Consider the following 20,703-nt stretch of genomic DNA (forward strand, 5'->3'; position numbering starts at 1 on the left):
GTTATTAATTGTGCCTTGAACAAGTTTTCTATTGTTTGTTTACAGTTTTGGTCAATAAGAAGTGGGCATCCTCCCAGGGTCATAGTAAAAAAAGATTGCAAGACAATATGGCTGCCAAAATTCACTGTCAAAACTTCAGATTTGATGCTAAGCTAAAGGAATATTTCATTACTCTTGAAAGCATTCTAGAAACGTCCCTATTGTAAAAAAAAAAGAAGTATTTTTGAACTTAAAATGTTATATTTTTTATGCTTTATTTGACCGCAGAACAAAGATTGTCTATCCATGTATCCAACAGAGGTTGCGTAATACAGAGTTCTCACTCTTATCGCATTATCATGCATCATAAACGTACAGTTGATTCGGGGAAAAAAACTCAGTGTAGGGCGTCGTTTTAAATACACGATCTTTGATTCGTGAACAGGAAGAGAGCAGCAGGTGCCACAGGAAGCTGTTAGCTCTGTGAGGAGGAAAGAAGAAGCTATCGGCTTTTAACTGCAGCAACCCAACTCATCAAATACAAAAAAAGCACACTGCAACATTAGAGTAAGAAATATTTATATTTTCTTATTTATTTGTTAGCACTTTATTAAAAAGGGATCACAATTTCATTGTAAAAAATAGGGAGATAGCGGTGGAAACTAGGCGGCTAACTCGGTTAGCAACGCTTTGTTAGCCTCTTATCTCAGTAATTTATTGCTCACATTAGCGGTGAAACCTGAGCCGGGCGATGTAAATTATGTTAAGGCAAAAATAAACGTTTTATGTACGTTTTTTAATCTACTTTAAGTAAAACTATGGAAATAAAACCGACGGTAGTAAATGAGTAAATCTTGAGCGCTATTTGCTCCTTTACATTTACTCACCATGGCCAGATTTGACATTTTATCTCCATTCATCCATTCATCCATCCATCTGTTTATCCTTTTGCATGCATGTTGTCATCCATCCATCCATCTGCTTTAATCTCTCTATCCATTCATCCATCCATCTAATCATAAGCTATTAATCATCCAACCAATCATTTTTATCATTTTGTTCATCCTCTCATCCATGCCTACGTTCACCAATGCATCTATTGCACATATTTATCTGCATGAATCTGGCCAATTTATTTTTCTATCCATTGATTTGTTGTTTCGTCAATGTTTCTTTTATTTATACATCATGAATCTCTGCATTTCTATTAAAAAATAGAATAATAACTCTGATTTTAGCTACTGTGATCTCTGACCTTTTTTAGAAACCTTGTAGAACCATGCATCATAACTGTTTCCATTTAAAGTTTAATCCAAGTGAAAGCATCTTCTGTCTCTCAATTGTAACTGACAGTTTTATTTATACTGCCCCCATGTGGGGACAGTAGGAAGCTGAAGTGATAAAATATAATAAAATTCTGTTTTAATCATTTTTTATTGCCTTATTTAAACTCTACAGAAGCTCATTCTTTTAATTTAAAAGTGTTTTACAGTTTGTTTTTGCTTTTTTTCCCTTCCCTAACTTGTGGCAGTTGTGAATTTAAAATGTTTGTATTTAGTTTGCAGATTTTCTATCGTCAGCTAAAATGAGCGCTGCTGCACCCAACCATCGAAGGACCAAACCCGGAGGTAAGACTGGTTAAAGTTTGCAAACTGTTTACTCTTATTTCCTCACAACATTTGTACGTATTTGTGGCAATAAAACCAGTAGAAAAATTAAACTTATTTTCATCCGAGAGCCACTATTTTTCAGCTTAATGAAGGTCATGATTGTATTTTTCTGCAGGCATAAAGCCTGGAGCTGCGAACAGCGGCGTGACCGGACCCACCTCTCAGATTCCCGGCCTCTGCCAGACCGCCACCGAGAGCGCGGCGGTGGAGAGGACCAGCGGGCGACGAGTGGGAATATTTGAGACCGACTCGGACTACGTCAAGCTGGCGAAGCAGGGAGGACACAAAGGTGAACCGATAAACCACAGATTTAAAATTACTGATCAGTTGAAGAGTTACTGACAATAATCCAATGATCATAAAGAAAATCTTTCACTGTTTGGTTTAGTAGCTGTTTGTTTGCCTCCCTGTTGGGAAGCGTTCATATTTATTAATTATTTTAACTTCATGATTAAGCCTATTACAATAAGCAATTAATTGATTAATCGCATAAAAAATTAAAAAGAGTTCAGTAGTTTCCATTCTGACTAATATTTTATGAAGATTAATTTTTCTTACAGAGATATAATCAATTTTATTTATGGTTTTGGTTGAGTGTGAATTTAATTTTGTTTTATTTGTTTTTGGTATTTAAATTATCTTACAAAATTACAAAATAAATACAAAAACGATGGTAAATAAAAAAATTACAACTAATAAAAACAAATGATTGGAAATGAAATAGAAAATTAAATAGTGATAATATTAAGTGTTCTTTACAAAATGAAAGTTTATTGATCTTTGAGAACTTGCATTATTATCAATATATTATAAAACAACAATATTATAATCTATTGCAATAATTTCTGGAACAATTTATCATCAGTAATATTAGTTATTGTGACAGGCCTACTCATGATGCATAAGCAGAAAATGGGAAATAAATGCGAATAAAACTTTGTGAATTCTCATTTTGGTTCATCGTTCTGAAACGATCCCCGACTCTGAGAGGTCGCAGTAATTATTTGGCCACTGAGCTGCTTTAGGTGTGACTTAAATCCCTTCTGGTGTTTTCAGAGTGGAGATAAGAGTCATTACTGCCTGCAGAGTTTTAGCTTCAACACGAATGTTTCCCTTCCTGCTGCAGGCTTATTGAGTCACGATGTTGATGACGATGACGCACCGAAGAAAGCCTACAACCCGCCCAACTGGTTCGGAGAGGATGAGTCAAAGAGGTAAGACGGGCCAGACGCTGATTTAGAGGAAACGTTTTCGTAGGAAGAGTCCAGAGGAGAGGAAAATGAAATGTTCCTGAATGCTCCGTGATCGTACTGTCTGTCACCCAAGTGTTGCGGCTGCAGGCGAATTGTTCCCAGAACCTTCACATGGAATGTCATCGTGGTTTTGTGCTTTCAGCGGAAGCAAAGCCTCGTCTCCTGACAGCCAGACGAAGGCGGGCAGGCGGCCTCTGGCTGCTCCCTTTGGCACTGATAACAATTCCTCCTGGGAAAGAGAGACTGATAGTTTTTCCCATGGTAAAGAGAAGGTGAATGGACCGAACTAGTCACTCCCCAACATTCATGCCACGCAGATGCCACTCCATCTTTTGTTAATGCCATCATTTCAGTTTTTATCACAACTTTCCTTCATTTTCCACCTTCGTTTTTCATCCCTTCATTTGGAAATTGTTTCAGGTTTTAATCCTCCGGAGGGACTTTTTTGTTTCCTGGGAATTTGGAGGGGGAAACATTGGCTCAGTGATTGCAGTTCTCTCCACTATTCCAGCTGGTTCTAATCTGGGAAAACTGGATTACAGTGATGTGCAAAAGTATTCACACACACTTGAAGTTTTCACATTGCAACCACAGGTTTCACTGTATTTACTGGGACTTTATGTGGAAGAAATGTGACTTATGGTTTAGTTACAAAGAAAAAACAGCAAAGTGTGGTGCATTCAGAGGTCACTTTATTAGTAAGTAAAGTTCAGCTTTACCTTCTGCTCTGCTGCATAAAATCACAGTGAAATACATTCAGGTTTGTGGTTGCAGTTTGGAAAAACATAAAGCGGTTCATGGAGTGTAAATACATTTGCAGGTTGCTGAGTCTGGGTTAAAACTAACAGATAAATCATCATTTTAAAATGTTCTGGTTGGTTTTATTTTTAACAGCATGGCAGGTTTTTTTCCCTTAAGTTTTCCTCTTTATTTCGTCCTCTGCTCTGCTTCCCTGATCTTTTTCCCAGCCTCTCATTTCTCCATGTTTTTTAACTTGGTGAATTCCTGTAGCTCTGCATCCGTCAGTCAGGCTGTTGCTGCTTATATAACTGAATCTGGTTGATGTTTCAATCTGCAGATGTCTCCAGATGATGCAGTTGTGCCTATGGAGGGTCTGACCATGAGCAGCAAGTATAAGAGAATGTAAGAACTCGTTCCTTTCTTGGATTTACTGACATAAACGTGATTTATTTGGAAGGTTTTAGAGGTTTGATAACGTGACGCTCTCTCTCCTGCTCAGATCCTACGATAAGAAAGCTCCTCCGGTCAGCATGTCCAAGCTGCTCAGTCACGGCTACATGGAGGAGAAGAAGAAGTCTGGAAATGATGACGATACTTCAAGTACAAACATTTTTATAGTTTAGCAAGAAATAAAATCTGAAGTCAGGAAGAAACGGATTTGTTTACATGAAATTAGACCATAAATCTTTCAGTTAATTTCACTGGAAATGTGTGAAAATAACAACTGAATAAATTAGTAACGTGTTGCTAATGCTGCTGACGTTGTGTGCACGGTTTAGATTTGTTGTTTTCTGTGTTCGATCTGCAGGTGTGACTTCAGATCAGACCAGCACCGTCATGACGGAGGATGTGGATGATCTGGATTAGTTTGCTCAGGTTCTGGTTAGCAGGAACAATGGGGCTGTTCTTTAAGGTTCTTCTCCCCCCGATACGGGTGTGAACACACCTCTGCACCCTCTTATGTTTTACTCATGTTTATTGTAAATCCACTGACTGTTAGGTTTTGTACTCATGTTTATGCAAAGGTACCGTCTTTATTATTTATTGCTTTGATTTGTATAGAAAGAAGAAGAAAGGAGTGTTTCTGAGTAGTGTATTCAGTGTTGGTGACTTTTTGAGTTTTGTTTCTGTGCTCGATTTGAAAGCAGGGCTGGAATCCAACAGCTGCCGGTTTTTACTTCTGAGCCTTGTTGCTGTTCGCTTCCCGCCCTGGACGTATGAAGATCGACTTGGTGACGTTTAGATGTTTGTGCTGATGATTCGTGGTTCCAGTGACGTGAAGTATTATTTGCTCGTCTCGGCGTGATTTTTAAAAAATTTTCCGGCCGAGGCGACGCGTACGATCATCTGTCGAGACGGCAACCCTGCAGCTGCGATCACATGACGAAGTGAAAACTGACGGCCAGAGTCGCTGAGGTTTGTTTGGGTAAAAAGGAGCCAGATGTTATTTCTTTCTTTCCTTTGATCGTACTAATTATTCTGTTTTTAAGCTTCCTAAATTAAAATTGTATGGCCTCACTGCTGTGTTTACCTGCCAAAATAATAAGAATAAATCAGACATAGCTGAAGCAACAGGCTTTAGCTGCTTTAGTGCAAAAGTGCCAAGCTTGTTTCGCTGTGAAATCACAACATTCCCCTTTTAGCCACGACTAAACGTAGATGTGCTGTTGGATTTTAACTAGACACTTGAATTTTGAAGCTTTTTTTTGCATTCCTTGTCTGAAAAATCTCTAAATCTACAGTAAAATCGTCTAAAAAGGTTTAAAATTGCAATGCGACTTAAAAAAAATCTTGACACCTTGTCGTTTCTGCTTCTCTTTGAGACGAATCCGTCAAATCAGCAGAGCAGATGAGTGAGCAAAGCCATTAGGAACGGGCTGGCATGTTCCTGGAAGGTGGAGCAAAGTGATCTCAAAGTACTGCAGCAGACAATAGAGATCTGCTGTTCCTCCTCTCTCTGTCCCATTACTTTGACTGCCAGGACTTCAGGAGGTAATGCATCCCTGTCTCACTTTATAAATGCCTTGACTCACCACATAGTTGTCATTTTAAGGCATAACTGAGCTGGGAGTTACATCCTGTTCCTTAAAAATGGAATAAATCCAACTAATTAGTCGTAGAAACAAATTCCTACAAGAAATGTTGAGCTTTTACTGCTAAATATATTTTGTCTGTAAGCGTTAAATGTTGACACTGGGTTTTTCTTTACAGTGTGAGGAACTGAGAATGTATCATGTTCTGATCTTTCCTTTTGAAGTACGGGTTTATTATTTATGTACTGTTAAATATTCAGGTAAACAGCGTTCTGCCGTGTTTTTCATTTTACAAAGAAGCAGTAGGAACCTTTAGTGGCTTAAAATCTCTTCTTTTCGCTTTTTCTTGTCAAATCTTAAGGTGGTTTTGAAAAATGCAAATATGCCAACTGAGATGGAAGAAGGTTTTAAATGAAGGGAAGTTCTCCGTCACTTCTCAGTGTGTAACTTTGCTCTCACAGTATTAATTGTCACTTCAATAAATGAGCATGTGCATGTTCATGTGTGGTGGTGTTTTCCCTTTATTGATATAAACTTGCTTCAGGCTCAGTTTGCACGTTTATTAAAAAAAAGATTAAACTAAAAATTAGCAACAGTTCTTGAAATCCAGGCCAGGGAGGAAAGACATCAGCAATATTAGCTTAGAAGCTACTTTTCCTCCAAAATCAAAGGATGATAAGCACACTAATTGATTTTTATTTGATGTCTAATAAAAGTTTAAAATGTTTACTTAAGAGACCCATTCAATAAATCATAATAGTAAAAAATGTTGAGATTTATCACACATGTATGGATATTAGATTTTCTGTTAATATTAAAATTAGAAGATTCATCTACAAACATTTATTTGAGTAATTATTTACAATACCCACTAAACTATCGGTTTTCTACTGGCTGTGTATTTTTTTTCATAAATAAAACAATAAATAGTAGAATAAAATAAAAAGGTAATGAAAAAATGTCAGTACTGAGTATTGAAAAGTCAGGCGTCCATCTGTCCACCCATTCATCCATCCTGTCTATTTTTCCCTCCATTTCAATTGAAAGTGTCTAAAATTGATTGTAGTTTTTTGCATTTACATTAATTCAACCAATTTTATACAATAATAGTGTAAACAATTGACTAGAAAAATAGCTTTTAATTGATTTTGTTTCCATAAAATATATTTATTTTAAAATCAATGTTGGATTAAATTGCAATCTTGACAATATTGGAGTTCAGTATGATGAACCTGATAACCTGAGCTGTTAACTGGGAATCCCATAAACATCCCTGTGACCAGCACTGGTGTGTGTGTGTGTGTGTGTGTGTGTGTGGAGACGTATCACAGTAACACACACACACACACACACGCTGGTCGCTGCAGGCTGCATCCTTCCTCTCGTCGCGAAGAGCTGCCGCGCTGCCGCACGACTCCTGCCGCGGCCACAGCGACGCGCGGCTCCTCATCGATCCGTCGATCGGAAATAATCCATAGCCGCATGGTGACGTCACGCCGCTGTTAACCGGCGCTCGTGGCTGGGTGCAGCCTTGACTTCAGGGATGGACGCGCGCGTTTAACTCCTCCGCTTCTCCTTGCACGCGGGGATTGATTGGAAGAAACGCACACAAAAAAAAGGGCAAATTATAATTGCACCACAAGCGCGAGGACGTGCACGCGGCTGTCTGTTTGTTTGTGACGTCGGCGCGTTGGGGAATGGAGTAGCTGTCACGGAGGAGAGGATGGAAGCGGACTGAGCCAGCTGTGGCCTGCTTCTAACAGCAACATCTGGCCGGTGAGTCGCGCTCAGCGGCGGGCGAGCAGCTCTGCTGGCTGCCCGGGCTCCGGCGCTCTGAGTCGGTGTGACCTCGTCCTTGGCTACCGGATGGTGAATGAATGATTGAGGATGCAAGGTTGACCGGGAGATGCATGCAAGCCCATGCATCGTGCATGCACACCTGTTAATACATATAGGCAGCACTGGTGTGTGTTGAGATGTAAAACACACACAGAGAGGAAGGATGCAGCCTGCAGCGCTCTGTGTGTGTGCATGTGTGTGTGTGTGCAGTTCCTCTATGTGTGGAGAAATCTGTACCTGCATGCACAAATGACGGGTTATAGATTAGAGATGAAAAAACATGCATAGGGGAAAATAGAATAATTATCTTTTGTCTCTTTGTGTCTCTTGAGGGATTAAAAAAGCACAATCACACCGTAAAAGGGGAATTTATTGCAGGAATATCATGAATTCTGGGATATTGCAACATCTCAAAGCTTAATCCCTGCAACTGAAACACAGTGGTTCCCTAAAATTACATTGCCGTGATTTTCTGTGCATTAACCCACATCCTGACCGTCCTGCAGCAGCCAGCCGGATCTGTGGGGGATATGGAGGAAGGCGACGCAGAAGGGGAAGGACCCATGGTGGTCAGAGAAGGTCCAAGCCGCCAAGGCCTCCAGTCGGAGTCCAGCTCCGCCACAACAACCACCACCAACCTCCTGGCTTCTGTTAAAGAGCAAGTAAGATGCTGCTGCTGCTCATTTCTTCCTTCCTTTTGAATGCAAACACCACCTTGGCAGCTTTATGTGTGACTTTGCCAATATTTTTCATTTTAGAATGAAAATTTGTCAGAATTGTGATGAATCTGTGATTATTACAGGAGATTTTCCATCACATCCAGGATGTTTTTTGGTTATTTTGAGCCTAATGCAGCTCAGGATCACATCATAATTACTCAAGAAATGTAGAAATATTACCTTACATGCTCAACTTTATGTTATTAGGCTACAAAATTTACCTGTACTATGTTGTGTTTGTCTTTAATCCTACAGTTTTGTAGTTTCTTTCACTTCCTGGTTGTGGTGGGTGATATGGACTTAGACTTTTTTTTGATAAAAGTCATGATAAGAACTATTTAATACTTTTTTTACATTGGAGAAAATCGTGAAAAAATAGCAATTCACACAGTTTTGTTGAGTTTTAAACATCATTAGTTGGAATTTATTGTGAAAACAATAAATCAAAATTCTAGTCATGATAAGAAATGTATCAACATAATATCAAACTTAACTTGTTGGCTGTGATTGGTTGTGTTTCTTCTAAGGAATGCGCTGATTGGATGAAAACGTTGCCTGTTATTTGCTGGTGGTGTGGTTTATTTACATTCGCTTTGCAGTTGCTTCCATGTTCACATCTCACTTTGCACGTGAAAAACATGAAATTTCACAACTTTTTGGCTTTTTTGGTGTTCCATACATGACCATCAGGAACTTCAGACGCCAAAAGTGATTGAGTGTGAGATATAAAAACTCAACACCTCAATGTTTGTTTACAAAGATTTATGCGCTCACATCAGTTTCACTGCACATTCAGATTGGTGACGCAAAGAAAACGCCACAGAAATGCCAATTTGAGCAAAATTTTAGTCATTTCTTGTCATTTTGCTTCTTTTCTGGGTCGTGGTTCAACCTTGTCTTGTTTTTTTGGAGTTCCATACAAGTTTTAAGCAGTTTTTAGCTGTGGTTGTAACCTGAGTCGCCCAAATGAACACTGTAAATCCAGGGGATTATCTCCAGATGAGGATGAAGTGTAAATGAATTGCAGTGTTGAGTCACACAAATCTGCACCTTAAATTCTATTAAAAGCCTCATTAATAATTTCTTCTGCTGCACTTTCTTAATTCAGCACCAGGAAAAAGATGTAGCGGTGCAGAAAAACCCGTGTACTGTATGGCATGTAATGAAAAGCTACGGAAGATGCAGATTTCACCAGATCAGAAGAAGATATTTGTTGTTTGCCAGCAGGAATTTAAAGGAACCGTGACGTCATGCTGCTGTTTTATTTTCTTTGCTTTTGCCTCCATGTTTTATAGCTATTTTAAGTTAAATGACAAACTTTTTTTTCATAGTTTTTTGCAGCTGATGCTCCCTGAAATGCCTCATATCTGCAGGAAAACAACAATACCAGCCTTAGAGGACAGCCTCCGTCTGTCTCGTTGTCCCTGCTGTTATGTTTAATGCTGATTTATATCCCGTCAGCATGGGAGTCTTTCTGTTCTCCTCCTCTTAATTATACCTGGACAGTAGCCATGTTCTCTGCTCAGTCCCTGGGCGTGCTGCTCTGAATCAGGCGCTCTGCTATTTAAAGGCTTATGATGTCTAAGAAAAGAGACTCAGATCCGATGTTTAATCTGCAGTTTTTTGGAGGGCTGCAGATTGTGCCTAAATCTCAGGAAGAGGGTTCATGTTCATCAAGAGCAAACATTTTCTGCACATGCATTGCTCTGCAGGTAGAAACTTTAGATCTAGAAACTAAAACTTTATTTTGCTCATTTTAAAAATCCAAAATGTCTTCTTAGTAGTTGCGTAGTTGCAGACATGTCACTGTTTCTGTTGAGCAGGTGAAATGCGATCCAATGTTGTAGAGTGGAATAAACGATCTGTGTGCAGAAGGGTTAAGTCAAGGGCACTTCTGTCGGTTCTGATTGATCTCCACTCAGAGACCGTATATCAATAGATCTGGTAGATTGCTTAATGTCCTGTTTTCTTGGGTTAAAGATGCTTGTGGTTAAAGATGCATTTGCCAAAACACTTACTGACTCCATTGCTCATAGTTTATTTGTCATGTAATTAAGTGGTTAATTGCTCATTGTGACAGACTTAACATCAACACTAAAGAAAATGATGGTGGCCGACGTGCAAACGCGCAGCAAACTGAGCAAGCAAAGAAATAAACTAATGAACAAACAGAAAAAATGTGCAAATAAAAACTGCTGCAGCCTCAGAAAAAAGAAGCTAAACCTACACCAAGAAACCAAATTCAAAAGGAAAATACTGCGAATGGATGCAAAAGAAAAAATGCCGCAAATATAAAAGGTTGCAAAACTCGCTTCACAATTTTTTAGCAAAGGATGATAAAATAAAAACCATGAAAAACTCAACTCTTTCTGCTTGACTGAGCATCAGTACAGTGTTGAACTGATCTGGTAACTAATTTGGCATTAACTGATCAGTAATTTTATGGAAAAAAGTGATTAATAGGAGATTTTGTTGTTATTATTTATAGAATTTGAGCTAGCTGAAGCTAAAACTGACACTTGAGAAGTTTTGGGTAGAACATATTTACAGACAAATGGTTTTTTTTCTTAATCTTAAATGCAAAATGTATAAATATTTGCACAGTTTTGGCTTATTTACAACTTGTGTTATTTTTTGAGCAAATTGTCTTTTTTGAGTCTCCACTTTAATTGATTCATCAAATTAATCTTATTAACTTATTTACCACAGCCCCAGTTAATTTCTAATTAAGGGCAAAAATGACACTTAAAATCTAAAATGAGACATTTTTGAGCCTCCAGTTAGGTTGTTTTGTGAGAGAAAACTGTTGGAAACTTTCAGGGGATCAGAAGATAATGACAACAGCATTCTGTATTGTGGATTTTGTCCTGAGGACTTGCCCAAATTGAGACAGATTTCTATTAGATTTCTCTGGTTAGAAGATGAAATGTACAGATGTGAAGCAGAAAAACCACCTTCATAAAGCCAACATGGTCACGGCGAAAAGCCTGGAGTTCCTGGAGGCTAAACGTTTCGTTGTGTGACTTGTTTCAGGCAGCTGAACAGCCTGGGAAGAGAAAATAAAACAAAGTTGCTTTACGTCTCTCTGCGTCGATTCTGCTGAAGCGTCAAATCTTCCGCCTGCAGTTCCTCCACAGAAATGTCAAATTAGACGTGCTAAATGGAGCGCATCAGTTATTGCCTTCTATTGTGTTCAGGGCCTGATGCTTTTCCACTTTGCTCCCGTTTAGCCCATTAAAAGTGGGAGAGTGATGGATGTGAGCAGGGAAATATCAAACGTTCCGACTCTGAAACTTGAAACTCCATGGAGGTGTCAGAGCACAGTTTGATTTTGTCACTTCTTCAGCAAACAGAGGGATCGATCTGATGTTGGGATAACAGCCTGCAGATGTTTCCGCTAAATGAAAGATGAGAATCGTGTCTGACTTGGGTTGTGAAACGGTGCAGGGATCAAAAAAATACCTCCGATCAGAACGTTTTAGACTTTTCTGGCAACTGAACTCAGTCCGTACTTTCCCAGATTGTGTAAGAATGGAGGCATTGCCCGCCTCGGCTGTTTGCAGGGATTGTTTTCTGTCCCTGAGCTGACAGCGGCAGGCTGTTGCTCTGCAGGCCAGATCCCAGATGAACTTGATGCATGGCGCTGCTGAAAAAGAACATGCATGCTCATCAAAAAACACACACAAGATGTATGAGGCGCTCAACAAAACCACAACCGAGCCGCTTCAGCGCTTCTCACCCTGGGCTGGGTTTCAATGAAAGGAGCCAAGAAAGCACGCTCCATGTCGCAGCAAATTACCAGCACAGATGCTGGTAATTTGGTCATTTGGAGTCGTGTCTCCAAAGTCTAAGAAAATTTCTTGGATCCTCCATCTTGCTGCACTGTGGCGTCACTCTGTGATGTTCTTTGCAGATGCGGGTCCGCCTCCACCTGCCTCATCCACTTACTGACGCGACTCCACCATTAGAGGACTAGTGTACTTGTTGCTTTTAGTCAGACGCGGCTCTTTCTGCCTGTGAAGAGACAGGAAGTGCTTTAATGCATCGGAGGGTCACATGTGGAGGCGTGCGGAGTGGGACGATGGGAAAACAAGAGAAGGGTAAACAGAGCAGAGGTCTGATGAAGCTGCTGCCTCCGATGTTACTCTCAGGATTTCATCCAGTTCCAGGATGGCAGCCTGGAAAACATGGAAAAACATGGAAATACCTGTAAAAATACCATTGAAAACATTGATTCCAGACTGTTTTATCTTAGTGAGACAATATGTACATCCGTCCATCCCTTTTTATTTTATTTTGTATGTATATTTTTCTATCTACATAAGGGATTTCTGGATTGGGATTACTGGATGGTGCAAGATGTGGAAGTGTTCTTCTTTTTATCACGTTTCATCACGATTAGACGCTCGTGGAAAATATCTGCCACTGCAGCAAAATTAGCCTGAAAATGTTCCAGCTGGCTTTGTCACAAAGCCTTAGCGATGGAGTTTGCAGAAGCCAGAGAAGTAGGCCGAACATTTCACGGATATCATAGATGTGGCGTGGATAAACCAAACTGCTGGGCCAAGATTAGACACAGCAAACGGCAGAGGTCTGTGGTTGGTGCGACTCGATAACGGGGCGGAAAAACAGGCTGTGACGGCTCACAATAAGCTGTGTCGGATCGTCCGTGAGAGCCCCTCAGCTGGTGCGAGGAGTCGCCTGGCACGGCTTTATGTTGGCCTGATGCTGTGCCGTAACCCAGCCAGCACACAAGCAGGCCTGTGTGCTGTTGTCCTGTCTCTGCGAAGCTTTGGGGTGATGTAAGGAATGCAGGAATTCACAGTCAGCAGCAATGCTGTGACAATAAGCTGCACGCTTTAAGCTCCCACATTTGTTTCCTGGTGTGTAGCTTTTATTGGTCCACTCACACATTCACCAGCTCTGTTTACAATCTGGGCAAATTCTTCTGCCTGTAGTGGACATCATGTTAAACATGTTGATTATTGTTTGTACACAACAATGAGACATCAGATGGCAACAAATACGAGTTTCTGATGGATTTATTGGAAATGAGAATCCTTTGAAAACAGACAATTCCAGCTAACAACAAGGTTTATTTAAAGGATTACTTTTAATTACATAGTGCCATTTTATAGCAGAATCAAGTTACTGTGTTACCTTCAATTGTTATGAAAAATGCTATATATATATCAAATATGACTTAAAGAAAACTGTCTTTGTAATTTAACGTCTTCAAATTGGGCTTCTGTCTCTTTAAAAACTCTTTCCACCTTCAGGAAGTCATCACAACATGGCTCCTCTATTAACCCCAACATTTTAGCAGCATTTCACTGAGAAGTAGCTCCTATAATGAGCTCAGCGAAATGCAGCTCCACCAGGTGTTTGCTAATTGCTGCTGGCTAGTCTGAAGGAGCTGAGTGGGGGAAGGATGGTCTGTCAGCTGGGAAACTGCAAGTCTGAAGAGGAGCTGTGCCTCAAAGGCGGGGCTAGATTCACGCAGGCGTTTTGCTGAATGGTTGCCATGGAGATTAGAAGATGCATGAACATGCAGACATGCACGAAAGTCTCAAAGCAAAGGAATAATATAACATGATGCAATGCTCAAAAAAGTGGCTTTTACATAACTTCTCTCTAAACTGTCATATTTAGCTTTACAAACAGTAAAAAACATTTATAATAGCAAAAATTTTTAACATTATTTTTATGGTGATTCCGTGATTTCAGATATTTATGGCAAATCAACAGATCCCCGCATTTTTTTGCATTCCTGTGAGTTTACTGCAAATTTTCTACAGAAATTATAAAAAATGTTTGGTTTAAGTGATGCTAACGCTCACGTTTCTTACTCAGCTTTACTTGATGTTAAGTTATATTGTGATTGATATGGCGAGTAACAAAAAGTCACATTTATCGTCATACCTAAGCGCTTTTATTGCAAAATTCCTTGCAAATATTTCCAAATTAGCTCCATAAAATCTGTGATTTTGATCTTGATTTGAACTCCTGAACTAGACCATCTCAGAATCTGTATCAGTTTGTTTCTGCTTTTCTCAGTTTTATCCCCAGAAGTTAGTCGCCTGTATCAACCTGCTATAAAATTTCTATCACCATTCATCTAGTTTAAAGTCCTTTTAATGAGATTTCACAGCTTCTTGCTTGCAGGAAAGACAAAATCGATATTTAACTTATTAACGTAGCGCTCCTAAATGTTTTCCACTCCTGAATAATCTTTATTACGGTGGAAGGATGGGAATCAAATTGTTTAAAAATGACTTTATAGTTCTTAACAAATAAATAGGCTGTGAGAATTGCTTGTTCTTTAAGGTCATTTCTGATTTCTTTCCATCTTGACATTGTATTAAAGTTCCATGCTAAAGCAATAAAACAGAAAACAGAAATACCACATGATTACATGAGGAAAATATTGCTTTGAATCTTGCAGCAGTACATTTCAAGAAAGTTAAAAGAGCTCTGATGTACAGTAATGAGGAGAAACGATGCATGAATGCAGTTACAAAATGGAGGTTACATTTCATAAACACGACTAAAACAGAAAAAAGCTTTAATGAAAGTCAGTTTGTCATCAGGACAACATTTTGCAGCAGATTACAGCAGCCGACTGCGAGCATGGAGAGTTCTGAGTCCACAAACATCTGTCCAATTAGCGAGGATCAGAGAATCAACACTGATTAAAAATGCAAAATTACTCCGGAGTGTTCAGCCTCCTTCTTGAGATTATTGCTGTTTCATGCTGTTAGAGTTAAGATGATAATGTGTCCACTCAGGTGTTTGAAATAAAGTTGCTAAACTCTTGGAGTTGGTTTTTGAAATGGACTCGCTGCTTCTGAAATCAGGCCAGCTTTGCTATTTTCATCAGCAGCAGCAGCAGCAGCAACTCGCTGGTTTTAGCATGTTGGTGAAATAAATGAGAGAAAAGCTCGTTCATGGCTGACCCAAAAACAAAAAGGAAATAGATGAAAAGCTGGCAGTGTGGATTTAAAAAGTCTTTTGTAGTTTAAAAGGGATTATGATGTAAAAGACTATGATGGACTGTTGCATGATCTTAAAGAGGACATTGATGATTGAAAACCATCCAATTCTGCAAAGAAGAGTGGGTCAACAATCCTCCACGTCGATTTTAAACACTTACTGCCTGGTTTTAAGAACATTTGATGGCATTTGTTGCCTCCAAGGATGGAACAGCCAGTTATTACATTTAATTTGGAAGCTTTGTGTTACATAAAGCCAAATTGTTTTGAATAATTAGTCCCAAAAACGTGATTGATTATTGAGCTCCTGGTCTTATTTTTAAGATGGAGCCCAACCATTCTGCACTGAAAGCTTATTTTAGCTACTTGTGTCTAAGATCCATGTCTCACTAACAAATTAAGAGACTTTCCTTGTAGTTTTGCCTTTTCTTTTTGCCACCACAGAGTCGTGTAAATCCCGAAAACCCAAATCTGCTTCTTCATTTCCTGCTCCATTTGGCCAGACCATCATTCAAGAACAACCTATATGACATGTATTGCAAATATTGAGACAAAGTTTAGCTTTAGAATACCTAAAATAAAGAAAATGTTAAAATAAAATAGTGTGACTAAACACAAACCGATGCACATTACACAGAAACATGTTTACTAAGCCAGCATGCTACCAACACACTTGCAGCCAATAGATAAATTAATTGCTCTGTAAAATATGTACAAAATACTGATAAAAAGAAAACAAGTGACAGCACATACCTGTCTGGGTTGCTTAGCGACAGCTGCTCAGTCAGCTCCTGTCCAGATTTCTGTTCCAGATATCGCCGTTAAATCACTTTTAATGTGTGCTATATTTTTAGCAGAAAACCACGGAGCAGCCAAGCTCACTTCCTTCCCTTTACATATATATTATTTATTTTGCTTTAAAACCAGTGCACTAGCTATTTAGCTAGTGTGAAAATCCTGTCTCTTTTGTCAAAAATAGATAAAACATTGAAAAGGTTCATAGTGGTGAGGAAAAGTTTTCTAAAAAGCTGATTTTGTTTAATTCTAACTAGCATGGATAAATTGGGATTAAAAAGCTGCTGTATTATGGAAAACGTTGGTTTGTTATTGTTCTGTTCATGTTTCGCTGCAGGAGCTCCAGTTTGAGCGACTGACCCGGGAGCTGGAAGAGGAGCGGCAGATTGTGGCGAGCCAGCTGGAGAAGTGCATGCTGGGAGCTGAGTCGCCAGCGGGAGACAGTAGCAGGTACATCCTGTCTGCGCTTTTCTTTTTTCACGATGATTTAAATAATTTCGTCTAAGAAATTCAGAATGAATTTATTTAGACACTTACATTGTTTCTGTTACAGATTTCTGTTTATTTGTTTTTATCACATAAAAAGCATTTAATAATCAAAGACAATACAAGAAAAATATGTTTTATTAATGTTGATTAAAGCTGGCCAAACCAGTCTGACCCACTGTGAAAAACTCTTTACAATTAAAACTGGTTCTTCCCCCATTTTAGTGATTATTTGAATCAATAAGTCAATTGATTTAAACCTAAATAAATGAAATCCTCTCCTGAAAACTGCTGGTTGTATTTACTCAGGTTATCTTTGTCTGATATTAAAATTAGTTCTCTGATGGATCTGAAACGTTGAAGTGTTGCAGTTAATGTAGAAACAGGAGAAATCTGCATCTTTTTCACAGAACTGAATATATTTTAACAACTTTGATCCAGTTTGGATGGAAGAAACTCAACTATAAATTCAAACTTCTCTGCCCAGTTTGAGTTTATTGCAGTTTTATGTTATTTAATTACTGCAGGTGTCCAGAAACACGATGAGTGGCTCTTCAGTTCTGAGTTTGGCTTTTGGAGATGAAATGAGTGACTTAAAACATTTATGGCTTTGAGACTTTAATTACTGTAAAGTGGTTACAATCTCATAAAGTTTTAAGGTTGTTTCACAAAACAAAATGACATCTGGTAGTTTTATGTAAAATGCGAAACCCTTATAAACTCTCATTTTGCTTTATATCTTTTGGATAAGCAACAAAACAATTCAGATTTGGACGGGTTTCTTTCAAAACTTCATTTATTTTCCTTTTGTTGTTTTGTTTTTAAGGGTAAAGTGATTGTTCTTTTTTAGTTAAACGAATCTTCTTCCTCCTTCCTGGTTTGACTGAACATTAAGTATTCCTCTGTGATCTAATTTACCCTCTGCTCTCCTGTCTCCTCCACTTCCTCCTCCTCTTCTCCGTTACCAAAGCTCTTCTGAGAAGTCGTATGCATGGAGATCTGCAGGTATACTTTCTTATTTTTAATGCGGCATGTTAATATCTTTGCTCTCTGACTGCAGTTTGCTTCTGTGATCTTCAGATTGAAGTTTAGTTTGAGGCTTCTTGTATTTTCCTAATCCTGCAGCTTCAGATAGAATCAGATGTTTATAAATTTGCCACCCGGGCGGCATCGTTTTTCCAGATGAGAACTCTTTATAGCCTCCAGAGGACTGAGGATTGCTGGCACGCAGCACCAGCCGGTCAAGCAAAACAAAACAATATTTCCGACTCTGACCGTGAGCTTTGAATTGAACCATTTACTATTCTGTCAAAGATCCTTCTCCTCAGATGTCAGCGCTATTATTCACATTATGCAGCTCCTGCAAAATTGATAATCAGTTATACAAAACCGTAAATAAAAAATGTTGCCACTTGTTTGACTTTAAGACGACTTTGTGAATGTTTAGCATCTTCCGTCCTCTCGAGCATTTGAATCCAAAGATGAATGTTTGGCTAACAGGGATGTTGTGTGACAGGTGGAGAGTCTCAGGGTGTGGCTGCAGAGGCACCAGGGCGCCACCTGGAGGTGGAGGAAGGACTGTACCTGCCTGAAGGGGACCGCGCCTCCTTGCATGACAGTGAGGGTCCGTCCACATCCACGAAGCACACAGAGGAGACGCTAACGTTTCAGACAGCAGATCAGATTGTTTTCACATTACAGTAAAATCTTCTTGAAGATTGAAGTAGTTTTTGACAGTACAGCATCTTTGTGCTTTAAAAGCAAGAAAAAATGTTAGTTTTGCATACAGGTGTGTGAGCACAATGACATCAGCAAGGGAAACTGTGTAATACTTTGCTACGACTGCAGGATTTAATTGGAAAAATCAGCAGGATTAGCGGTTTGCTACTCTGGAGGCTTGATCTGAACAAAAGTTTAAAATATTTAAGAGAGTTGAAAAGTTTTCTAGAAGTGGATTTCTCATTAAATCCACAGAGAAATTACAAAAAACTCCAACAACTCTAAAGTTAATTAGGTAAATGTTAAAACACTTTTTTTTGCATCTCATGAGTCGTGATCAACAACTGGATGTTACTACTGGTGGAAAAAACTTATGGTGTTAATGAACTTATTCATTCGTGATTTTAATTCTTATTTAATGGGTTTTGTATTTTTTCAATATTAGTGGAAGATCAACAAAGTTTTGCTCACATTTGTAATGGAAATGCAAATAGTGACAAAATGCTTGAAAACAAGTCTTAAAATGTTTGAAAGTAAACATGGCTGCCTGATGGAGGCTCCGCCCCTTTTCTCTCTGCTGTTGTGCAGGTCGCGTTCAGAATGCATGCAAGAATAAATTATTCTATTTACAATTAGGCTAATAAAAAGATTTACAATGATTTACATTTTATCACGATGTTGTAAACAGTTGTAGTTCGCTGACAACGTGCTAAAACATCAAGATAAATGCAGGTTACCATGGTAACCAGTAAGCGTTTAAAGGCAGTAAAGTTTTGAGTGCATCAGCTGTGTTTACAAACAAATAAATCCTCTGTATTTTGGTCAAAAAGACATTTTTTCATAATTTAATCAGTAAAATTTCCTAATTAATTAATTAATGAATGTTTCTGCATGTTTAACCTAAATGAAAAACAATTTCCGGATCACTAAAACACCCAGAAACTAAAGTTTGTCTCCTCTCCGCTGCTCACGTTTTATTTTTAGCTGTAAAACTTCCTCTCTTCCTCACACCTGGAGCTCAGCGCTGCAGCTGCAGCGGCTCTCTGTCGGACATTAGGAACCTTCACTGGAGCGTTTGACACTTTGCTTCCATCAAGCCTCCTGGCAGCATGTGTTAAACCGCCAAAGATGGGCGGGTGATAGAGCGGAGCAGCTGGTGTGGCTGTACATTCTGATTTGAGCGTTTTGTTTGTTTCTTCTTCTCCACACTTTTAAATAATTTATGGGAATTGTCTCGTAAACACGGCTCGTATTTATGGTTCTGAAAGCCGTTTAACCTCCGACGTTCTGCGGTTAATTCCCACTTCGGTAAATACGCACAATCTGAAATGCTAAAACAAATTGCCTTTGGGCTTATTTGTATTCCATACAGTTGGAGTAGTCTCAGAGTATAAAAATATCCCCCACATGCTTCCTCTTCCTCCTCTTCCTCCTCCTCATCCTACAGCAGAAAGTAGGACAGCAGGTTGTTCAAGGAGCAACATAAAACCATAACGCACAAATCCATGATATTTAATAAATCTGTGATGATGTGGTGTTGTGATTATTTTGTGTTTTTCCAGGGTCAGGAGGTCATTCAGCCCACATGACCTCGTATTCAGACAGCGGGTACCAAGACAGCAGCGTCAGTTATTACAGCAACCAGAACGTGGTGCGTTCAGAACCTCGAGCCTCGATATCGAGAAGCCCCAGAGCAGAAGGTCAAGCCTCTGGGCAGGTAGGGTTTGACCTTTAACCTCACTTTAATCAATCAGCCAAGTTTATCTATACAGCACATTTCAGCAACGCTGCATTTCAAAATGCTTTACATCAGAAAAACACAAAAAATACAAAGTTATAGAACAAAAAGTCCATAATAGAAACATTACACGTGTTGATTAATGTTTCATTAATGATGTTTCAAAAGCAACTCTGGACAAGTTGGTTTTTAGGCTAGATTTAAAGGAACTCAGTGCAGTGTTTGTAGTTTTCTGAAAGTTTGTTATAGATTTGTGGTGCATGGAAGCTGAATGCTGCTTCTTCACTTCTGGTTCTGGTTCTGGGGATGCAGAGCAGAACCAGAAGACCTCAGAGGTCTGGAAGGTTGCTATGACAACAACAGCAGATGTTTAAGTCGTTCAGTCATTTATAAACAGTAAGTTTATTCTCTCAGTGGAAGGACTGTGTAACTGGAGTCTGTCTTACTGCCAGCAGCAGCGTTCTGGATCTGATTGATTTTTTAGGCAGACATGTTGCAATAATCAATGCGACTAAAGATAAACGCACGGATGAGTTTCTCCAGATCTCGCTGAGACATTCGTGCTCTAATCCTGGAAATGTTCTTCAGGTGACAGAAGGCCGACTTTGTGACTGTCTTTATGTGGCTCTGAAGGTTCAGGTCAGAGTCTTTTACTACTCCCAGGTTTAGTGGCTGGTGAGAATCAGAGGAAGCTGCTTTATTCAGAATGATAAGCAGGACTGCAGCGGGAACAAGAGAA

At 39.2% G+C, this 20,703-nt stretch overlaps 2 protein-coding genes across 3 annotated transcripts in view; both read left to right on the top strand.

Annotated features, from left to right (window-relative positions):
* The first annotated feature begins 417 nt into the window (after positions 1 to 417).
* On the top strand, positions 418 to 6,177 carry LOC116715934 (uncharacterized protein C7orf57 homolog). Its single transcript, XM_032556705.1, has 8 exons — positions 418 to 546; positions 1,538 to 1,607; positions 1,765 to 1,938; positions 2,776 to 2,863; positions 3,045 to 3,174; positions 3,981 to 4,045; positions 4,143 to 4,243; positions 4,452 to 6,177. The coding sequence occupies exons 2-8, from the start codon at positions 1,565 to 1,567 to the stop codon at positions 4,508 to 4,510; spliced, it is 660 nt and encodes a 219-aa protein (XP_032412596.1). The 5' UTR covers positions 418 to 546; positions 1,538 to 1,564; the 3' UTR covers positions 4,511 to 6,177.
* Positions 6,178 to 7,016: 839 nt separating this feature from the next.
* Positions 7,017 to 20,703, top strand: part of LOC116715896 (plakophilin-4-like) — a 32,174-nt gene continuing 18,487 nt past the window's right edge. The window contains exons 1-6 of one of the 2 annotated variants that reach the window (XM_032556616.1): positions 7,017 to 7,452; positions 8,022 to 8,177; positions 16,359 to 16,471; positions 17,478 to 17,512; positions 18,024 to 18,125; positions 19,789 to 19,943. In XM_032556616.1, the coding sequence (XP_032412507.1) occupies positions 8,046 to 8,177; positions 16,359 to 16,471; positions 17,478 to 17,512; positions 18,024 to 18,125; positions 19,789 to 19,943 (537 nt within the window). In that variant the 5' untranslated portion in view covers positions 7,017 to 7,452; positions 8,022 to 8,045. Of the gene's footprint in view, positions 7,453 to 8,021; positions 8,178 to 16,358; positions 16,472 to 17,477; positions 17,513 to 18,023; positions 18,132 to 19,788; positions 19,944 to 20,703 lie in introns of both variants that reach the window. The other variant, XM_032556615.1, reaches the window with a different exon arrangement.

This window comes from Xiphophorus hellerii, chromosome 24 (assembly GCF_003331165.1).
Source record: "Xiphophorus hellerii strain 12219 chromosome 24, Xiphophorus_hellerii-4.1, whole genome shotgun sequence".
NCBI lineage: Eukaryota > Metazoa > Chordata > Actinopteri > Cyprinodontiformes > Poeciliidae > Xiphophorus > Xiphophorus hellerii.

Excerpts from the sequence above, each read along its gene's own strand:
- LOC116715934 (XM_032556705.1), top strand. The coding sequence starts at position 1,565 with ATGAGCGCTGCTGCACCCAACCATCGAAGGACCAAACCCGGAG. Across the intron at positions 1,939-2,775 it reads GAAGCAGGGAGGACACAAAG|GCTTATTGAGTCACGATGTT; the intron begins GTGAACCGATAA and ends TTCCTGCTGCAG. Across the intron at positions 3,175-3,980 it reads TTTCCCATGGTAAAGAGAAG|ATGTCTCCAGATGATGCAGT; the intron begins GTGAATGGACCG and ends TTCAATCTGCAG.